This window comes from Gastrolobium bilobum, unplaced genomic scaffold (assembly GCF_033153095.1).
Source record: "Gastrolobium bilobum isolate Gb01-03AN ecotype WA unplaced genomic scaffold, APGP_CSIRO_Gbil_v1 utg12149, whole genome shotgun sequence".
Lineage (NCBI taxonomy): Eukaryota > Viridiplantae > Streptophyta > Magnoliopsida > Fabales > Fabaceae > Gastrolobium > Gastrolobium bilobum.
This window is the reverse complement of record NW_026896037.1, coordinates 44045-63831: the sequence shown is the minus strand read 5'-3', so window position 1 is coordinate 63831 and position 19787 is coordinate 44045. Positions and strand designations below refer to the sequence as shown.

The window sequence follows — 19787 nt, the reverse complement described above, 5'->3', positions numbered from 1 at the left end:
TATCGTCTAAGGAAGTTTCACTCTACCTCTACCTATCTTTATATTAAGCTATAAGTAACAATTTTTTGTTCCAACGATAGTAAAATTACTAACATGCCAATTTCTATTTTATTTGATACGTAACATGCCAAAAATTTAAATAAACGTATGATACTGACTTGGCCAGCAAAACGAAGGTTTTCTTTCTCTCTTTCTAACCATTTCATGCTTAGATTTAAAAGGGCCAAACAAATCCCATAACTTTACGGTCCAACCTCCACGGATAGGCGATAGCCATAAATCTGAGCATATCTTGAGTGCTTCTCTAATAGATATTCTTTTATTAAAAGTAAAATACAATAAAATTCATGTAACGTTAATAAAAAATAGTAGGATAAATATAATTAAGTGTATTTTTCTTATCTTTAATAAATATTACACCCAATTTTCATTATCACTGGACTACTGAAAATATTTTTCATGAATCCGCACCCCATTGGCTAAATTAAGTGTTCAAATACTAAAGTAAAATACTAATATAAAATCAATTCAACTTACCTTTAATGTGTTTTAAAGATGAAAACTAATTTAAATTCTAATTTTTATAATGAGTTTTGAACATGGGAGTTGATTTATAAATAAAATTAAACCAAATCTATTTTTTTTCAACTGAAGTTGTTTCTAAATTTGTAAACCGTAACAAATATTGACTATGTTGCACCGACACCGACACGGAATATGAAATACGACATGACACGATACTCTGACACGTTAATTCTAAAAAATGTTAAATTTCGACACGTTAGAACACGTTTTGATATCATATAATATTTTTAAGTCATATAGTGTATATTACATTTAATATTCAATAATTTAACAAAAAACTAAAACTAAACTTATAATATCCATCAATTTTGCAAAGAATTATATCCCTAATGTTTATATTAAATTCAATAAAATAGTAATCGTAATTTAATAAATCTAATAGTTGGAACTCAAAATCCAACACAACGTAAAATTTGAACTTTTTTGAGTCTTTGCAATAAGTATTAGAATATCAGAAAGTGTCGAAAAATATCAGACACAACACGTCAGAAGTTTTGAAGTGTTGGTGCTTTATAATCTATTGCTATGTTTCTCTCCGAAACTGGCAGCGTTTAATGTTTGTCTATTATTGGCTTAAACGACAACGTTGGGTTGGCGTTATATCGCACAGTAGATAGTAAGGCACCGCATATGCAATTCTGACTTGCGAGACCGGAAATGTCTCCGCCCGGTGAACTCCGGTGGCTCTGCCGACTTGTCGACGAGTCACTCCGCCCCTACATAGTCTGTTTCACTGTTCTCACCTCCAACTCTAGGGTTTCCTTTCTTATTCAATTCTCAACTGATTCGTTAAACCAAACCTGTTTTCCATGTGCCTCAGGAACCACGTGAGTTCGTTTCGGTGTGCAAGGAGAAGGAGAAGGAGATTCTAGTCGCTTCTTCTCAGGTTTAAATTCTTTCTCATATTCAAAATACTATTAAATGTTCTGTACCTGATTTATTTGCTTATCGACGATTTTTCATTTTAGGTCGTGAGAAAAATTCAGGTGCAGATTCGTGGATTTGATTTTGGTGCGGACGCGAAACCTGCTCCAGACAAAGAAGAATTGTGCTGTTCGAACCAGCATTCTTCTGTCGATCAATGTCTACAGAAAATCGTAACTGAAATGGTGAGTGTGAAGACCAGCTACTATTGGTTGACTGTGTAACATTCTTGCGAATATTATTCGGTGTTGTTGCTTTTCGTGGCAGATGATTTTGCTAACTGTGAAGAGTGAATTTGTTCGACACGTGGCTGTCAATGCTCTTGTCTTAACTTCAAAGCTTGTGTCCACAACGGTATGAAAGAGTATTTTGATTGATGAATTTAGATCACACCTGCTATATGATTCCCTGTGATAATTTGCAGGGTAACAATTGGGATGGTTGCATTCATTTGTTGTGCTGTTCCTTGGAAATGGCGATTGCTAGAATGCTATCGTGTTCGTACGCGCCTTCTTCTGGTGCTGAAAATAATGACTTTGATTCTTCCAACGTTGATTTTCTGATGCAATGTGGGCTGAAGAATTGTGATTGGTCTACTGTGGCTGGCATCACTCAGGTGCTTCGTGTTATATGCAAACAGTTGAAGGAAGACTATGATGATGGACTTGTCAAAGTGTACTATGACTCTGTTAATTCTTGTCTTTTGAAAATGCCTTGGGATTTGTTGGATGAGTATTATCAGAGTTGTGACATTGGTGGCACCAATAAAAGCTCTTCTATGAATCAATTGAGCCGCAATAGTTTCGGTGCTATGGAGCCTAAGTTTCTTGGCACTTTTCTTCAGTTGCTATGCTCTTTGGTTGACCGGAATGATTTTGTGGAAACTGGTTGTGATTCTGCCAGTAAACATCCAATTATTGTCACAGTCACGAATCTTATACCTAGACTTGTAAAGTGGTGTCTCGGCAAGCAAGAAGATAGTGCTGAGACATGCAGCATTCATTACTTGAAACACAAGTTGCTGGTAAGGTTCATCCACTTGTTCAATGAACTTCAAATTGATTTTTTCAACACTTGTAGAATTGAATGCAGATATCGATCATAGTTTCCACTTTAAATTTTATGAAAAAGTAGGTTACGATTATTATAAAGAATGCTTTTTGTGGTAGGCATGCGGAGAACAGAGAGCAAGAAGTAAAATTTTAGTGCTGACAGAGCTTGACAAAAATATTCCATCCCAATCTCAAACCAAATTTCTTTGAAGGATGCCAGGAACCACTAAATAATATTTTTGAGTTGATATATTATGTTAGTACATTGTTAGTGTTATTAGGCTAGAATTGTACTGTTTGTATTGTAATTGACCTAGATTATTAGTATAAATAGAATTATAAGGTCAGTATAAAGTGCAAATCCTGATGTACAAGGGTCCCCAATGCAAGGGTATGGGTGAGGGTCGTTTATAAGCAGTTGTACCCTTGCCTTTTTGCAAAAGGGTTGCTTCCCACACTTGAACCTGTGACCTTCCGGTTACAAAGGAGCAACCTTACCATGAGTCACACACAAAGTATAAGGTCAGTATACATCTACAATACCTATATCCCAAACTAATTGGGGTCAGTAGTCAATGAAACCAAATAAAAAGCAAGAAAAAATTAAGTGAAAGGAAGAAAATAATAGTAATAATAATAATAATAATAAATAATACAATTACAATAAAATATAAATAAAAATAAATAAGAGAAAAGTATAAGGTTACTATAATGTACAAAATTTATTTAGAATCGCATTAGTGAAATATATTCTCTCTTTTCCCTTTTCTACCTAAACACCAAAATTCCAGCAGCATGTCTAGTCTTGAGATCTATACCATTGGCAGAATCCAATCAATCCATAGTTATAAGTTGTCCCCAAGATATAGAAGACATGTTGCACCAATTAAAGCCTCAGTGTGCAATTAGAATAAAGGTTGTAAAAATTAAGTTGCCATTACTGTTCCAATTGCATGACTGGCGTGTCTTGGCATATATTTGCCGAAATCAGTGTCTAGTGACTTGTTTGCGTTGTTGGTATTGACAATTTAGCCTTATCTCCTTCAACTTTTTCACCAATTGTGGAGGTTTTACTGTCTTCCAGTTCTCTGTGCATTGTTCAAGTTGATAACTTTTACTATAGGCCGGGATACTTAGGATGTATATTGGCAACCTTTATACTAGTACTTGCAATCTTTCATTGAAAAATTGTAAAGTAATCCTTTTGACATTTCTTTAAAAGGGAGGCAAATTTTTTATTGTTATAGATTGCTCTTTAAAGTTTTTTAATTTTTTCATTAGTTTATAATCACTAGAAAATTTACTGAGAAAAAGAAGAGAAATAAATTTGGAATTTACAACCATGTATGCTTTGAGTGGAAGCAAGTTTACTCAAGAACAACTTCTGAGGAAAGTCCTTGTTTTCCTGTTATGTCATGTTTTTATTTTACCATTGGTTTTTCAGATTCAATAAGTTGTGCTATTACTTATGTATGCAATTCTGCTCGTTGTTAGACAGTGTGAATGACCCCTTTATGAACTGCACTCTTCAAACCAATTACCATTTTTTCTGCAGGTTCTGATGATCAGACTTGGCTCACTCACATATCTAGACTGTTCGATCCTTCTTTCTTGGTTTGAACTCCTTCATAACTACTTTGAAGAGCTTTTGCAGAAACCCTTAACTCAATTTCAGTCTGATCAAGGTGATTGTCTGGAAGGCTCTCCATTTTTATTTAGTTTGTCGGACGAAGAAGCATGTGGGATGTATTCCAGCCACCTCCAAAGACAAGCTGTTTTCCTCTTACTGGCTTGTTCATTCAGTTTGATCAGTCAAAGAGGAGAGAATGCTCACCACTGTAATTGTTCATCTTTATGCTCATGTTTTACCACTAACCCAGATTCAGAGCTTGATCATTCCTGCAGAAAAAAAGGATCACAAGAACTTTACAAGTGGATTCAAGGACATCTTCCAACTGAGGTCACTATCAACCATGAAAAGTACATGGAGATATGTATGAACTTCATATCATCTTTCCTCCAGCTATATCTACGCGAGGTTTGTCTACTCACCCTTTTCATGCCACTTGTGCACAGTAGTTTGAGTATGAAGCTTGTTTGAGGTGGCCTATGTCTTCATAACATTTTTCAGTTCTGGAAATTTAGGTTTTTTGAAAGTCTTGGGTCCATATGGAATGTACGAGGATAATGATTATAAGAGTTTGAAGGTTAAGTTAAATACCATCAGGGATTTTATTAAGTTTCTCTAACAAGTTAGGCTAGGTGATCACGTATTGGAAACTGTGAAGCACAGAAGCTTTTAATAAAGGAGCTGTATTTATGTGTGAATTGAGAATACTTCCAAATTCTAATGGGACGTTTTTAGTGTGTCTATGGCTATGCTTCTTAGATTGGTAATATATTTGCAAAACTGAGGCATTAATGAGAATTGGAGTATTCCCCCCACCCCCCTTCTTTAGCACAACAGCTTTGAGTCTTTCTACAATCTTGGTGTTTCATTGGTGTTATTTATCACTTAAATGGCAGGATGATCTATTGTTTGAAGTGCTTTTGCAATTGCTTAGCATATCATCATGTCTCCAGCAACAGTAAGTAATTGTTTGTTTCCTTTTATTATTAACCATTTAATGGAAGGATCCACTGTCCTGAGATTGATATGAATCATATGATGCAGGTTTGAAAGAAAGGATGCTGCATATCAGGATGTAAAGAAGGATTTTCCTTTTGATCTGTTAGACATTTTCAATCCTGTGTACCTTTTCCATCTGTTTCTTTCAGAGGCTAGTATTATATAATACCTTCACATGCAGATAGGATACGCCCATTGCTATCCAGTTTATTAATTAGTTTAATTTGAAAAAATAAAAAATAAATAAAATCTCACTTATTGATTATCTTGTCTTTTACTTGCTGATCTACAGATACATTATGATCACCAAGTGCTTCTTGATTACCTCATTTCGAAAGATACTGGAATAAGCTGTGCTAAATATCTTCTTAGGTATATTATACTAACTTTATAGGATCACAAAATTTTCCCTTTCTGTATTAATAAATAAACAGGCTTAGCTATAATCACACCTGTTTGTTGTGACTAATTTTCTGTTAGATTTGTGATGTTTTCGAGGCTATGGTTTGACATCTTGCATTCTATTCATGTAAGAGAAAACTTTGGTCAGCCTCAAATTTTATGAAATCTTGTTGCAACCCGCAATTTCCTTTTCCTTTATTCAATTGCGGGAAACAAGTTCATGGATCAAAACCCACTGTGCTCACGATTTGTTTAATGTGAGGGTGAAACAAATCAAGAAAGAGAATTACTAATAAATTAATGAATTTTGGTTTTGGCACTTGTCCTGGCTTATTGCTATTTGAAAGTTGGCATTTACATTTTTCTCTTTTGCATGTGTGTTGGTAGGATCTTGCATTTGATATGCAACTCATGGAAATTATTTATGGAATTTCCACTAAATGGAGAATTTTTAAATCAATCATCTTGCAAGAGAAGAAAAGTTTTAGGGGATGGTCCACAGTTCCTGGCAGATGGAATGCCTTCTTCAGTTGACAACGAGGCGAGTATCGTATTGCATATCAAGAATTATAAGGAAGACACTCAATATGGCTTCAAGTACTATTTTATTAAGCCATTCAAGAAAGCTGCAGAATGTTTACTATCTTTGAACAATTCTGTTGAAAATCTTCATCAAAAGAACTTGTTTCCATATAATCCTGAAGTGCTTCTGAAACGGTATGTTGCATAGCAATGAATTTATTTGTTTAACAGATGGGTCAGGTTTTTAGAAATATGATTATGTATACCTGAAAAAGAAGAAGAAGAAGATAGTAATGAGCTTATATTTTGTAGTCTAAGAAGATTTCAAGAGTTCTGCTGTCAGGAAAAGGGATTCCATGGACAGAAAACTGAGTAATTACCAAAACTGCACGAATGTTGTCTGGAAGTTTGGCTATCTTGCATTTTTTATTGGTGATCGAACTACGTACTTGGGTGAGTAGGATGCTCATGGCAGGAAACTAGGCCTGCTTCTTGAGTGTTTTTGGAATGTTATACCAGAATTTTTTATGCTGTCATATTTAAATTTTAGTTTGCTGATTGAATGGAATACTTGCTGAAAACAGGGGGCGGTGGCATGCATGGACTGAAAGGGGTAAATTGTGTGCTGGTTCACTGAGCTGCATGGGTATAAGATGGCTACTCCAATGGTACATGGGGTCTTAGTGCCACAGCTCAAGAAATGGCTGCTACTGGATGTCTTTCTTGTGGATGCCTTTCTCTTCGTACATGGAGCTTGCATTCTTGCTCCTCCAAATAAGCATGTCATGCAGGACAAGATCACAAGTGGAAACTTTGTTGCCATGGTTTTATAAATCTCATTCAAAGTCAATCTTGTACCCCGTCATTTAAAGGCTGTCATGAAAAGGGGTCGAGTGGCTAATATTAGAATCTTGTAGCATATTAGAGGCTGGGAAAAACAAATTAGGATAATAGAATTACGTGAGATAAAGGACCGAAAGAATTTGGGTTATTTTCATCCTTCTTGTCACAACCACCTTCGTGTGTGCTTATGGAGAATGACAACCAAGTTAAAAGATCGAATACGCATAAAAATGATATTGGAATTGCGTGAGATAAAGGATGAAAGACTTTGGGTTAGTGTAGGAACTCAGTTATCCACCTTATTAATTTTTAGAATCAACTATAGGCCATATGTATTTCCCTTAATATCTCCTTTACCATTAGAAGTGTTGGTTGTTAAGAATTCTGTTACAGCAATAATTTTTTTAAATAGGCTATCAATGAGAAAGACACCACAAGAAAATATTCAAGTTTCTCTCTCCATTCTCTCTCTGCATCCTTCTCCCCTTTTTCTCCTTAATTCTCTCCATCTGTTTCTTAATTTCCCTCTCTTATTAATATCCTTGTTGTTACAAGTTACAACCACCTTGGTGTGTGCTTTAAGGAGATTGACAACTAAGTTGTAAGACAGAATACGCATAGAAATGGATAGACTTAATCCCACAAGTATCTATAACATGCCAAATGTTGTTACTATTGTCTTTAAACGTCTATCCCTAATTAGCACATGCTGAAAATTAAATGAAAAAAATGAAAAAATTAATAAGGATTTGGTAATTTTTCTTTAAGAAATTACCAAGATTTGTTTGATTTTTTTAATTTATTTTTTAATTTAATAAAATACTTCTAAAAATATAGCATTAAATGTTTATGAAAATTAATTGATTAATTATTATGATGTAAAGAAATATCAGTAGGAGTAAACTGAAGCAGAGGCACTATAAATACTGTGCTCTCTTAATTTTTATTTTATTTTAACAAATTAAAGGAAACCAAATGATATTTGGAACAACGACCAATTTGTCACTTTTCAAAAAAAAAAAAAATTGCAGAAATGACACGCAAACAGTAAAATTTCTCAAAGTGCCACGCGTACAAGTTTGTTACATCAATAGCGAATTTTGTTTACTAATGTGACATCACGCGTACAAGTTCGTTACATCATGTAGCGAATTTTGTTTACTAATGTGACATGTTTTTAGACCTAGTTCGCTACTGATAATAGCAAACTATGTGAAATGTTAGTCCGTTTTGAAGAAAAAGAGAACAACTAGTTAGCTATGCATCCTAGCGAACTACGTGTGTTGGTAACAGTACCATGATACAAATTCACGTGGCTGTGTGTTGCTACTTTCATTACATTGTCTCTTTCTTTCTTTCCAAAAGCTTTTTTTCCTTCAACTTTTATGACTTCCAACTTTTTGTTTCTGACTCTCCCCTAGTTCGCTAACCAGTATAGCGAATTTATACCATATTGACACATGTCTTAACAATATTCGGAGCATAGTGGCATTTCATGTAATTCGCTATTATTAGTAGGGAACTAGGTCCAGAAACATGCCACATCAACAAACAAAGTTCCCTACTTGCTGTAACGAATTTGTACGCGTGACACTTTGAAAAATTTTACTGTTCATGTGTCATTTCGGCAATTTTATTTTTTAAAAAGTGGCAAATTGATCATTGTTCCATAATATATTAAGACACTGCACCAGAATCAAGGAAGTTTGGCTGACCTTTTTACACCCTCTTCCTAGACATCAGTTCTTTGGCTTCAACTTATGTGCATTAGAAAGAGCCATGTTTGAGCACCAACCTAGCTTGGTCCAAAACCAGAGAATTCGTGTTTGCCAACTGCATTTCACCTTTTGATAGCCGAAGCTTGCGGTACTAGCAGATAAACATGAGATGGATTTTTCTACCAGAATCAGATGAATGGACTAAAAGTGATGTTGATGGTTCTGTTTGGAAGGGTGGTGTTACACTTGGTTGTGGGGGACTCTTAATGGACTCCTCCGGCACGTGGGTCTCAGGTTTCGTACATAATTTGCTTCGCATGTGTCACAATGACTGAATTATGGGACATTTATATAAAAGATGAATTTAATCCAAAATTTTAAGGCATTCGATAATACTACATTAGTTGTTTTATATTTCTTTAACATTGTATAGATCCATTTTTTTAATTTACCTAGTGCTGCATTGCCTATTTTTTGATTTATCTTATATTTACTTAATTTCACCATATGGTGATATGGTGAGAATCGAACTCGTAACTATTTAATCACTGAGGCCTGATATCATAAAAAGAATTAATTCTAAAATCATAAAATATTAACTGAGGTTGTAACACTCCCAAATTTCTAACAATTTATGAAACCTTATTATAATAAAGAAATTGCCAAAATTCACGTTTTATTGTTTTGTTTATTTTTATGATCATAGAAATACCGCGGAAGCCAAACTAAAACCAATTTGGGAGAATGTTACCGATGCACCTGTACATGGACAAGTGCAATCCTAACTCTATTACATTCATAAATGTAAAGATAAAATCAGAGACTTTGTTTTAATACATAAAATTTAGAACTAGCTGGAAATTCTCTAAGTCATTATCCTCACTGCTCACTACTAGTCCCATCTTTTGCAACCTGTATCACGGAAAATCTGCTCCCCCAAAAGGATCATTGCAGTCAAACAAACACAAACAGTCAGCGAAGCTGGTAATCCTAATCAAAAACACAAATTACATAACTCAAATATAGTAATCAAATTAAATATATAATTTCTTAATAATTGAATCAAATATCAACTTTATCATATATATAAAATATTCTCATCATAATCAGATCAAATATTAACTTCAATATTCATCATATATATTCTCATCACAATTACATCAAATTATCAACTTCAATATATATTCACATAGAATCAAATATTATTCATAATCTTTATTAAGTTTATTTAGTGTAGCAGTGAGGGTAATTAATTATCAACTAACATATTCAGCACAACCTTAATTATAATATGATAATATTCACAACTCAATGACATTCATCATAATCAAATCAAATAACAAATTTCATTATTAATAATGTTTAATAATCTTTATTAAGTTTATTTAGTGTAGCAGTGAGGGTAATTAATTATCAACTAACATATTCAGCACAACCTTAATCATAATATGATAATATTCACAACTCAATGACATTCATCATAATCAAATCAAATAACAAATTTCATTATTAATAATGTTTAAGTTCATTGTATTTAGTGGGAAGAGAACCATGGTAGACCCGGGAAATAACCACTGTTGCCAGTCTACCCTGTGACCCGTGAAATAATCACTGTTGCCAGTCACGTATAATCAAAATTGGCCATCATCAAAATATCAAATCCTAGTGTGCACACCTCTTTCCAAAGTTGCTACTAGTACCCCGGGAAATAACCATTGTTGCCAGATACCACTTTGGGAAGAACGGAAACATCTTTGTCACAACAAATAAATATCAAAGGCATAAAGCCCAAAGATTGTGTTCATCACTTTCAGGAGGTACCATCCCAAAAGCTATCTTTCCACTATTATTTATTACAATCACACACAATCAATACAATTCAATCTTATCACGATTCTCATAATTGTCAAATAGTTTTCATGATTTTCATATCAAATTAAGAGTATAGTTTCCAAATTCAATCTTTCAATAATATCATAATTTTCAAATTCATTATCCAATAATATCATAATTTTCCTATTCAACATCTACCAGAGTGAAACCCAAATCCAATCATCATATCATAATTTTCCAAATCATAATTATAAGAGTAAAATCCAAATCCAATCATCATATCATAATTTTCCAAATCATAATTCAAATATTCACATCTCACATCTATTAGAGTAAAGCCAAAATCCAATTATTAATCCAATTAAATTTTAGATGTTGAAATAATTTAATTTAAATACCCTAAGGGTTGATATAATATATGAAAACATCCTAAAATTCCCTAAAGATCAAGATTATATTTAACAAATTTAATATAAAATTATCCTACGATCACCTAGAGGATTACATATACCAAATTTCATCTAAAAATAATTTAAGATGCCCTAAGGATCAGGATATAGTGCCCTAAGCATCGAGATTACATCAAATATTCATATAAAGCTAACCCTTGACTCTCTAGGGATTAAGATTACATATAAGGATTATGCCCAAATTTCATATAAAAGAGATAACCTACAAATACCTAGGGATTAGGATTACATATAACAAATTGGGATTATATCAAATAAGAATCACATAAAATTAATATATTACTCCGTAAAGGTCAATATTATATCAAACAAAATCCGTATATAAATAATCTATTACAACTAAAGGTTTAGGATACACCCAACAAATTTCTATACAACAAATCTACAACCACCTAGGGATTAGGATTACCTGGTCTCCGTGTTGGCTACCTTTTAGAAGAAAAGTGATTGGAGGAAGAAAAGCGGTTGGTATCCAAAGGAAAATAATAGTAAAATAAAATAAATAAAAATTTGAAGTAAGAAGAGAGAAAGTAGAGGAGAAGAGAAATGGAGAAATGTTGAGAATTGGGAAGTGGTTTGGTTTGATTAGGTTAAACTCCTATTTATAGCTGTAGTTTTGAAACCGAGACATTAACTACAGATAATATCAAAAGTCATATACTTATTTCAATTATTGAAACTGCAAGTAATATCAAAAGTTATATACTTATTTCAATTATTGAAACTGCAACTAATATCAAAGGTCATCATAATTATTTTAGTTATAAAAACTGCAGGTAAAATGAAAGGTCATCATAATTATTTTAATTATAATATCTCAATGGTTACAAAATTAAATAAAAATAATTGTTGGCATTTACTAACTAAATGATAACTAACCATAACTGCTAAACGTTACAACTAAAATCACCACTAATTAAGGTTACAATTTTATAGTCATATCATGACACACTATTAGCAATCAATGCCTATAACACTATACATAAGGGTACACATTATTATTATTATTATTTTGTTTTTTGAGATATTACAGAAGTTATATTAATAATTTTATATTTGCGGAACAAATTGCACCGTTCTGTTTATAAGTTAAGATGATGGCATTGCACAACTTTGGATTGAATGTGATTTGTCTACTGTTGTTCCGTCGGCATGCATTGGTTGAATGGTTGTTCCTCCTCCCACCCATTTACATCTATTGTACGAGAGCATTTACACAGCATACGATGCACTGCAATTCAATTCATCGGACTATATCTTACTCATAAGATATAATGTAAAATATAAAAATTGTTTTTATTTTTCTATATCCGATATAACCTGATAAGACAGAAGTCATGGGATACTCGAATAATGCATGAGCTCCATGATGGGAATTGAGTACTGATTTGGCACAAAGCTATTCTCATAGTGTGATTTAAGGGTGTGCATGGCAATTTTTTTAAAATCATTTTTTTTATTTATAATTTCTGTTCTTGAGAATAAAAATGGATATAAAACTCGTTTGATAAAATCAGTTTATTTTTTGTTTCTGAGATGAACCAGTTTAATTTTTGTGCTGGGAATAGAAAAAAGAATAATTTTTTTCTATTTTTTCTTTCTCGGACACAAAATCAGAAACACTTCTCTCAATCACTCTTCACCTCTATCATCACCACCACCACCACCACAACCACCATCATCGTTGCTATCGTCATTCCACTAGTGTCGTCGTCACCACCACCACAACCACCATGTCACCGTCACCACTATCACCGCTGTCACCACTACCATCACCTCACCACGCCGCCACCACTACCACTACCGCCACCATCACCATCACCATCGCCATCACCAACCACCACCATGATCTTCACAGCCACTGCTGCCACCACTGTCATCACACTACCACGCCACCATTATCGCTGTCGCCGCCACCACCATCCCCGCCATTACCACCGCCGCCGCAGTCACTGAGTTACCACCACCACTACCATCACCATCATTACCGCCGCCGCAGTCACTGATGTCACCACCACCACCACCACCATATAGAAATGAAAGTGATGATTCGAAAAAAAAATTATGTTTAAAAAGAATTATTTTTATTATAATATTTATTGTGTTATCAGATGTAATTCTCATTCTCAGAGTAAAAATATAACATATTATCAAATACATTTTTTTCTTCAAGAACTGTTCCAAGGCACTGAAATAGAAAAAAATATTTAATTTTAAAAATAGTGTCAGAAAATAGAATAATTATCATGCACATCATAAGTCTACATGCATTCCAGATCTCAACTTCGAGTTTTGAGAACGGATAAAATGATTAAAAAAAATTACACGTGCTAGAGACCAAATGGATGCGGTCATCTTTTACTGCAAGACCTTGCTAGCGTGTCCTTTCCAGCGAAAGGGTACAGACTACAGAGTAGTTTGGGCTTTGCCTTTCTTTTTACCAAAAAAACTGGTGATAGTTTCGTTGATCACATGGGTCCGTTTGATAAATTGGGAAAGAAAAAACTATTTGCAACTAATTGATTTTAAATTTTAAGATTATTTTAAAGTATTATGAAGTACAATTATTTTGAAGTATAATCATAATGATATTGTCTTGTCAAAATTAATTGTTTGCTACTTTGCTTTCAAAAGATTGCTAAAGAGGGCAACTGACTTGATTGATAAAATTATCTATAATAAGTACTAATTTTTCCAAAAAAAGCGTTATTTCACTAATATATATATATATATATATATATATATATATATATATATATATATATATATATAGGAAAAAAACTATTCTTATGTCACATAATATAAGTTTTCTCTTCTACACACCCTTCGATAACTGTCATCTTTTTCTTTTCTTTTCTTTTATTTTTTCAGGTGGTGGAGCCCACTAGTTTGTCTCTATGACATGAGATAACTATCTCCTTTAACATGAGATTAATAAAATCCATATATATATATATATATATATATTTTTTTTTTTTTAAATTCTTGAAAATTTTCAGACATTGGTTATCTGCCCCTCGTTCATTGGTATACTAAGGACTCGTTTAGTGGACAGGATAGGATAAGGGTACTGTTATGGACCTGACAAAAGGCTCATATTCTAGAAGGACCAATAAAGGACAACACAAAAGAAAAGAAATCTCCTATTAATGACAATCTTATCCAGACAGCTAAGCAGTTGGACTTAGGCCCCCAATATTCCTAAGAGGCCCAGAAGTACACTCCTTCAGGTAACTCATTTATAAATACGAGGTTAAACCAATAAGGTACACACACTCTCTAAACCCTCTCTCTTAGCTTGTCACTGTCCACACACCTCACGCCTTGACTATGTCGATATTATTGTGCACAGTGATCAGCCTACCATCAAAGGTATCTCATTCATAGATACCTAAGAGAGGGCACATAGATCCTACATAAAATATACCAGCCACCGGCTGGACACCTCTGTCTTTCAGACAGAACAGGTAGGATATGATAGGGGGTTGATAAGGATAGGATATGATATAGGGCTGATAAGCCTATATCATGTCCTTTGTTTGATAAGCACTTGATTAGCAATATGATAAGATTATGTAGAAAGATAAAAGAAAAAAAAATGCAATAAATACAAATATATTGGGTAGCGTGTGGATATATTGGGTAGCGTGAAGATATATTGAGTATCCAATTTTGGTATTCTATCGTATTGAATCCTAACTCAGCTCCCCCCATAGGATAAGAAATCATGTATTGGATAGGATAAAATGAGACAATAGGATAAACTAATCATATCTTATTGACCCACCAAACAAGAGATACAAGTAGGATATGATAAATTATCCTATCCTATCTTCTTTATCAGGTGCTCGAAACAGACCCTAAATTTTTTAAAAATTTGTATGCTTTATGAGTTAAATTGCGTGCTTATACTTCAACGGTTTAGTTACTATATTTTCTTTGTGAATTATTTTTATTATTTATTTTGTCGAGCTTTTTTGCTGGATTAATTATTACTCGAAGTTTGCTTACCATATGAACGACTTAATTATGGGTTTTGGTGAATTTATTTAACGACACTGGAACCTATCAATTATTTAATAAGTTCAATTTATTCATTAACATGAATTTACACAGAAATACAACTCGGACTGTGAATTTTACAAAGTTGCGTGCTTGTACCCCGAAAAAACACACGAGATGCAAGAATGTCACTTTATTGATATGTCTTGTGGTTTCAAAAGAGAGACTTATTTTTCGAACACAAGTCAAATTCAAACACAACAAATAATATTAAGGCATGCTCCATGAACTTATGCGTATTTAATAGCTATCTGGAGGAGAGATTCGCATAGTTCTTGTGGCTTGGAAAGCATAGCCATATGATCAGCGCCTTTGATCTCTAACACGTCATTAATCCCTGCATTTTTGACCATCCAGAGCTGATATTCCAATGGAATTATTAGGTCCTCAGTGCAAACAACAAAAGCACGTGGAACTGATCCATATCCCTCTTTGGAGAAGTTCTTTTGCCGAGACAAGTCTTCAAGAAAAAGTGACCCTGGCCTTATTAAGGCCTTGGCCAATTCAAGATCCTACAAAATCCAATTGTGGAATCCAAACATGTCATTTCTTAGCATGCATTAGTATGAGATAAGGAGGTAACTCTTGTAACTTGTAACATATAATTACCTCAGCGGAGGAGAGTTGATAGAGCTTGGTGGACAATAAATTAGGACCAAATAACAATGATGTTCTGTTTCCACATTTGGAAAATTCAGTGTCTAACCATTCAGCAGCTGGGGTCCTCTCATTGAACTGTTGAAGTTAAAAAAAATATACATATGATGATCAAGATGAATGTAAAGTGTGTCATAGTTATCAGTCCACCAAAGTTTTCACAATTCTACTCTACCTTATTAGATTAAGGGGCAAGATATTGTAACAATTAATTAGTGTTACTATCAATGTTACTATCAATTAATTTTACTGTTAGATCGATTATATTGATCCAACGGTTATATTTATTTCCATCTTTGTATGGTTATGATTTCCCATATTTAATGTGAAAGCATTAAATATGGGAAATCATAACCATACAAAGGTGAAAAAAATATAAAATATTAAATATGAGGAATCATAACCATGAATTAAATATAAATGTTGAATCACATAGTCGATCTAACGGTGAAATTGATTGATAATAACACTAGTTGGTTGTTACAATATATTTCCCCATTAATTAGATTAGCTGTCAAAGTCTTTCTCCACCTTCATTTCTCTCCCTCTCTTCCAAATTTAATGTGGATGCAGTAGTAGTATGTAATTTAATGACATGACCGATCGAATTGATGAAATTTCAAAAAAAAAATATCCTCAAGGCTCAGATGCATACCTTTTCAATGACATAAGACGGTTTGCGTTCAATGTCTGGCACAAAAGCAGCTAAGAAAACACCAACTGCTATCTTTTGGGGGAATTTGTCCATGGCAAGGGCTATGCTAAGCCCTCCAAGGCTGTGTCCCACAAGAACTACCCTTTCATTTGGGGGGATTGTGGGCAATAGCTGCAACAAAGGCTCAGAGTACTGTGAAAAAGTATCAAAATCTTCTATTTTGTTCATGTTGATACCAGCAGCTGCAAGGTCAAGTACTGTGACTTGGTGGCCAGCAGATTCCAGGCGTGGCTTAACCTTGTACCAACACCAAGCCCCATGGCAACAACCGTGCACCAGAACATAAAGCTTCCGAACTATGCAATTTTCTGTATCCATAATGTTTTTTGTGTGTGGTTGCTCTATTTTCCTTCCCGCTATATATAGACAACGAAATATACTGGAGAATAAGAGCCGACCGTTGTGTTTGGCGCTTTGTTGACTGATAGGAGGGCAGATGTGGTTATGAATAGTCCCAGTGGGGGGCGTTTTGTAGACTAAAAGTTTTTTTATTCTGAAATTTCAATTTTCAAAAATATGATGAAAATATTTAGTTTACGATAATATCCGAAAAATAAAAATTTATAAAAATTCAATTTACCAAAAATTCTACAAAATGTCACTTGTACCAAACGCTCCAAGTATGTTTTTTTTGAAAGATAAAGGAAATGAAAAACACAACAAAAAGGCCTAAGTACAGAACCTAGCCCAGCGAACACCTACAGTGTCGCTGTATAAACTTTGAAGACAGCCAGGAGGAGGGTCATCAAAGACTTGTACATCCCATGGAAAGCTATACGCATGTGAAGCTAAGAAATCAGCTACTTTGTTTCCTTCACGATGGACATGAGAAATCTGGACCTGCCAGCATCTTTGCAACATTCCTCTAATACGTTGCACCAAGCTCGACGAAGGGTGATCCTGATGACACCCATTAGAAATAATCTGTTGGGCTGAGAGGGAATCTCCTTCCAGCCACACTTTTCTAAATCCTTTTTCCCAAGCTAAACGCAAACCTTCCAAACAAGCCCATAATTCTGCATGCAAAACAGTACCTGGCCCCAAATTCTTGCAGAAACCGATAATCCAAGCTCCGGACGGGTCACGAATAACACCACCACATCCTGATCTGTTCCCATTACCAGCTCTAGCCCCATCAACATTAAGTTTAACCCATCCTAACGGAGGAAAAGACCAAGCTATCATCTTCTCTACACTTTTTCTCGGTTGAAGACCTGCTGCATGGAGAGTGGTAGCTGTATGCTTGACACAATTGCTATACCCCAAGGCTGAGTGGGCAATTGTGTAAGCATTATTGATTTTTCCTTCAAAAACCCAAGTGTTTCTGCTCCTCCAAATGCTCCACGCTAATATCCCAAAGTCAAAGGCCAATCATCGTCCATTGCCAAGCTTCTACAATTTTTTAAGTTAGAGAAGATCCAGTCATGCAGATTAAGCGAGAAGAATACCTGCCAACTGGTTTGATGAACCACCAACCTCCAAACCTCTTTTGACTGAGGGCAATCCCGGATAGCGTGGAGATTAGTTTCACAAGAGATATTATATCTAGGGCAAACACCCGAAGAGGTCATGTGACGTTGAAGCCTCCGACTATTAGTCAACAACTTTTCTCCAACCAACAACCAAAGGAACATACGTATTCGTTCCGGTCCCATCCACCTCCAGATATTGTCCCATTGATAAGCTAGAGCTGTAGCTGTGTTGTTATTTAGCAAATCATAAGCTGACTTTAGAGTGAAAATCCCATCTGATGTCTCGCTCTAGATGATGTGGTCCTTACCATCTTGATCAGAGGGGGGAAGAAAATTCATTAGCCGCTGGATGATGCAAGCAGGGAACAGATGATGCAAAGAATCTCATTTCCAATAACCCGACACATCCACATAGTCTGTCACATAATGCAATCGATCAGCATCAGAAACATGAGATTGAGCATAGGTAATCAGAGGGCCACATTCAGGAAGCCAGTTATCAAACCAAAACATAGTGGATCTACCATCACCAATTAAGACTCGACTGTGGTCTAAGATAATGTCCCAATGACGCTTGATTCCCTTCCACAACTGAGAACTGTTGTTTGGCGCATTAATATGGGGCGTCATACCTTCCTCAACTTTATACTTTGCACGAAGAACCCTGGACCATAAAGTATCAGGATGAGCGAGAAGATTAAATCCAACCTTAATGATAAAAGCCGAATTCATCTTTCTCATATTGCGCAATCCCAGCCCACCATGACTTTTATCCAAGCAAACTTGATTCCAATCAACAAGATGAGGATGCCTAGTCGTGGAAGAAGAACCCCAAACAAAGCTTCGGATCTTCGCATCAATCTCATCACAAGTGGAATGAGGAAATATACTAACCTGCATCGGGTAGGATGGAATAGCAGTCAACACTGCTTTGGATAATGTTACTCGACCAGCAAGGGACAAACTGGCATGACTCCAAGTACTCATTTTAGAATGAAGGCGATCCAACACATAGGAAAATGATGATCTGCCCACCCTCTTGTGATGTAGGGGGATACCCAAATATCGGCCAAGATCTGCAGTAAGAGAGAATCCTAGATGATGACTAAGCTCTCTTGCTTTAGTGTGCCCCACATTACGAGAAAAATAGACTCTAGTTTTTCCCTGGTTAACTTTCTGCCCTGAGGAACTGCAAAAAGTATGAAGAATATGTTGTATTACAGTGACTTGCTCCTGAGTAGCTTCTGCAAACAAAAGAAGATCATCAGCAAAAAATAAATGGGAGATTGGCGGGCCTCCCTTTTTGATCACCACCGGCTTCCAACTTTTTTGCTCCACAGCCTGGTTGATAAGATGAGCCAATCTTTCTATACAGAGGACAAAGAGATAGGGAGATAATGGGTCTCCTTGCCTCAAACCTCTTTTGGGACGAAACTCTTGAGTGCAAGATCCATTCCAAAGAACGTTCATTGTGCACGAAGAAACACACCACATAATAAGACGTATCAAGCTAGCAGGGATCCCTATGTCATATAGGGTATCTTCAAGGAAATCCCAGTTGATTCTATCGTAGGCCTTCTCGAGATCCACCTTTATAGCCATCCACCCTTTAAATCCCCTTTTGGTCCGCATTGAGTGAATCAGCTCCTGGGCAATTATGACATTATCAATGCCCTGTCTCCCTTTGATAAAGCTGCATTGGTTAGGCATCACCAGACTGTTCATCTGCAATTTTAAACGGTTAGCAATAATTTTTGTTACCGTTTTATAAATAACATTACATAAACTAATCGGGCGAAAGTCCTTAAAAGTTTGGGGTATCCCTATTTTAGGGATCAAACAGAGTAGAGTCTGATTCACTACTTCAATTTGCTGGGGATTTTTGAAGACATCTTGGATAAAA

General features: G+C 35.0%; 2 protein-coding genes across 2 annotated transcripts; one reads left to right on the top strand and one right to left on the bottom strand.

Moving 5' to 3' along the window:
- Positions 1–1236: 1236 nt before the first annotated feature.
- On the top strand, positions 1237–7386 carry LOC133297403 (uncharacterized). The gene is made up of 12 exons (XM_061496541.1): positions 1237–1308; positions 1406–1471; positions 1554–1694; positions 1777–1863; positions 1934–2533; positions 4117–4599; positions 5088–5149; positions 5236–5341; positions 5483–5562; positions 5980–6309; positions 6427–6567; positions 6699–7386. The coding sequence occupies exons 1-11, from the start codon at positions 1243–1245 to the stop codon at positions 6488–6490; spliced, it is 2085 nt and encodes a 694-aa protein (XP_061352525.1). The 5' UTR covers positions 1237–1242; the 3' UTR covers positions 6491–6567; positions 6699–7386.
- Positions 7387–15109: 7723 nt separating this feature from the next.
- LOC133297405 (salicylic acid-binding protein 2-like) lies at positions 15110–16730 on the bottom strand. The gene is made up of 3 exons (XM_061496542.1): positions 16353–16730; positions 15650–15775; positions 15110–15552 (listed from the first exon to the last, which is right to left on the bottom strand). The coding sequence occupies exons 1-3, from the start codon at positions 16728–16730 to the stop codon at positions 15271–15273; spliced, it is 786 nt and encodes a 261-aa protein (XP_061352526.1). The 3' UTR covers positions 15110–15270.
- Between the last annotated feature and the right edge of the window lie 3057 nt (positions 16731–19787).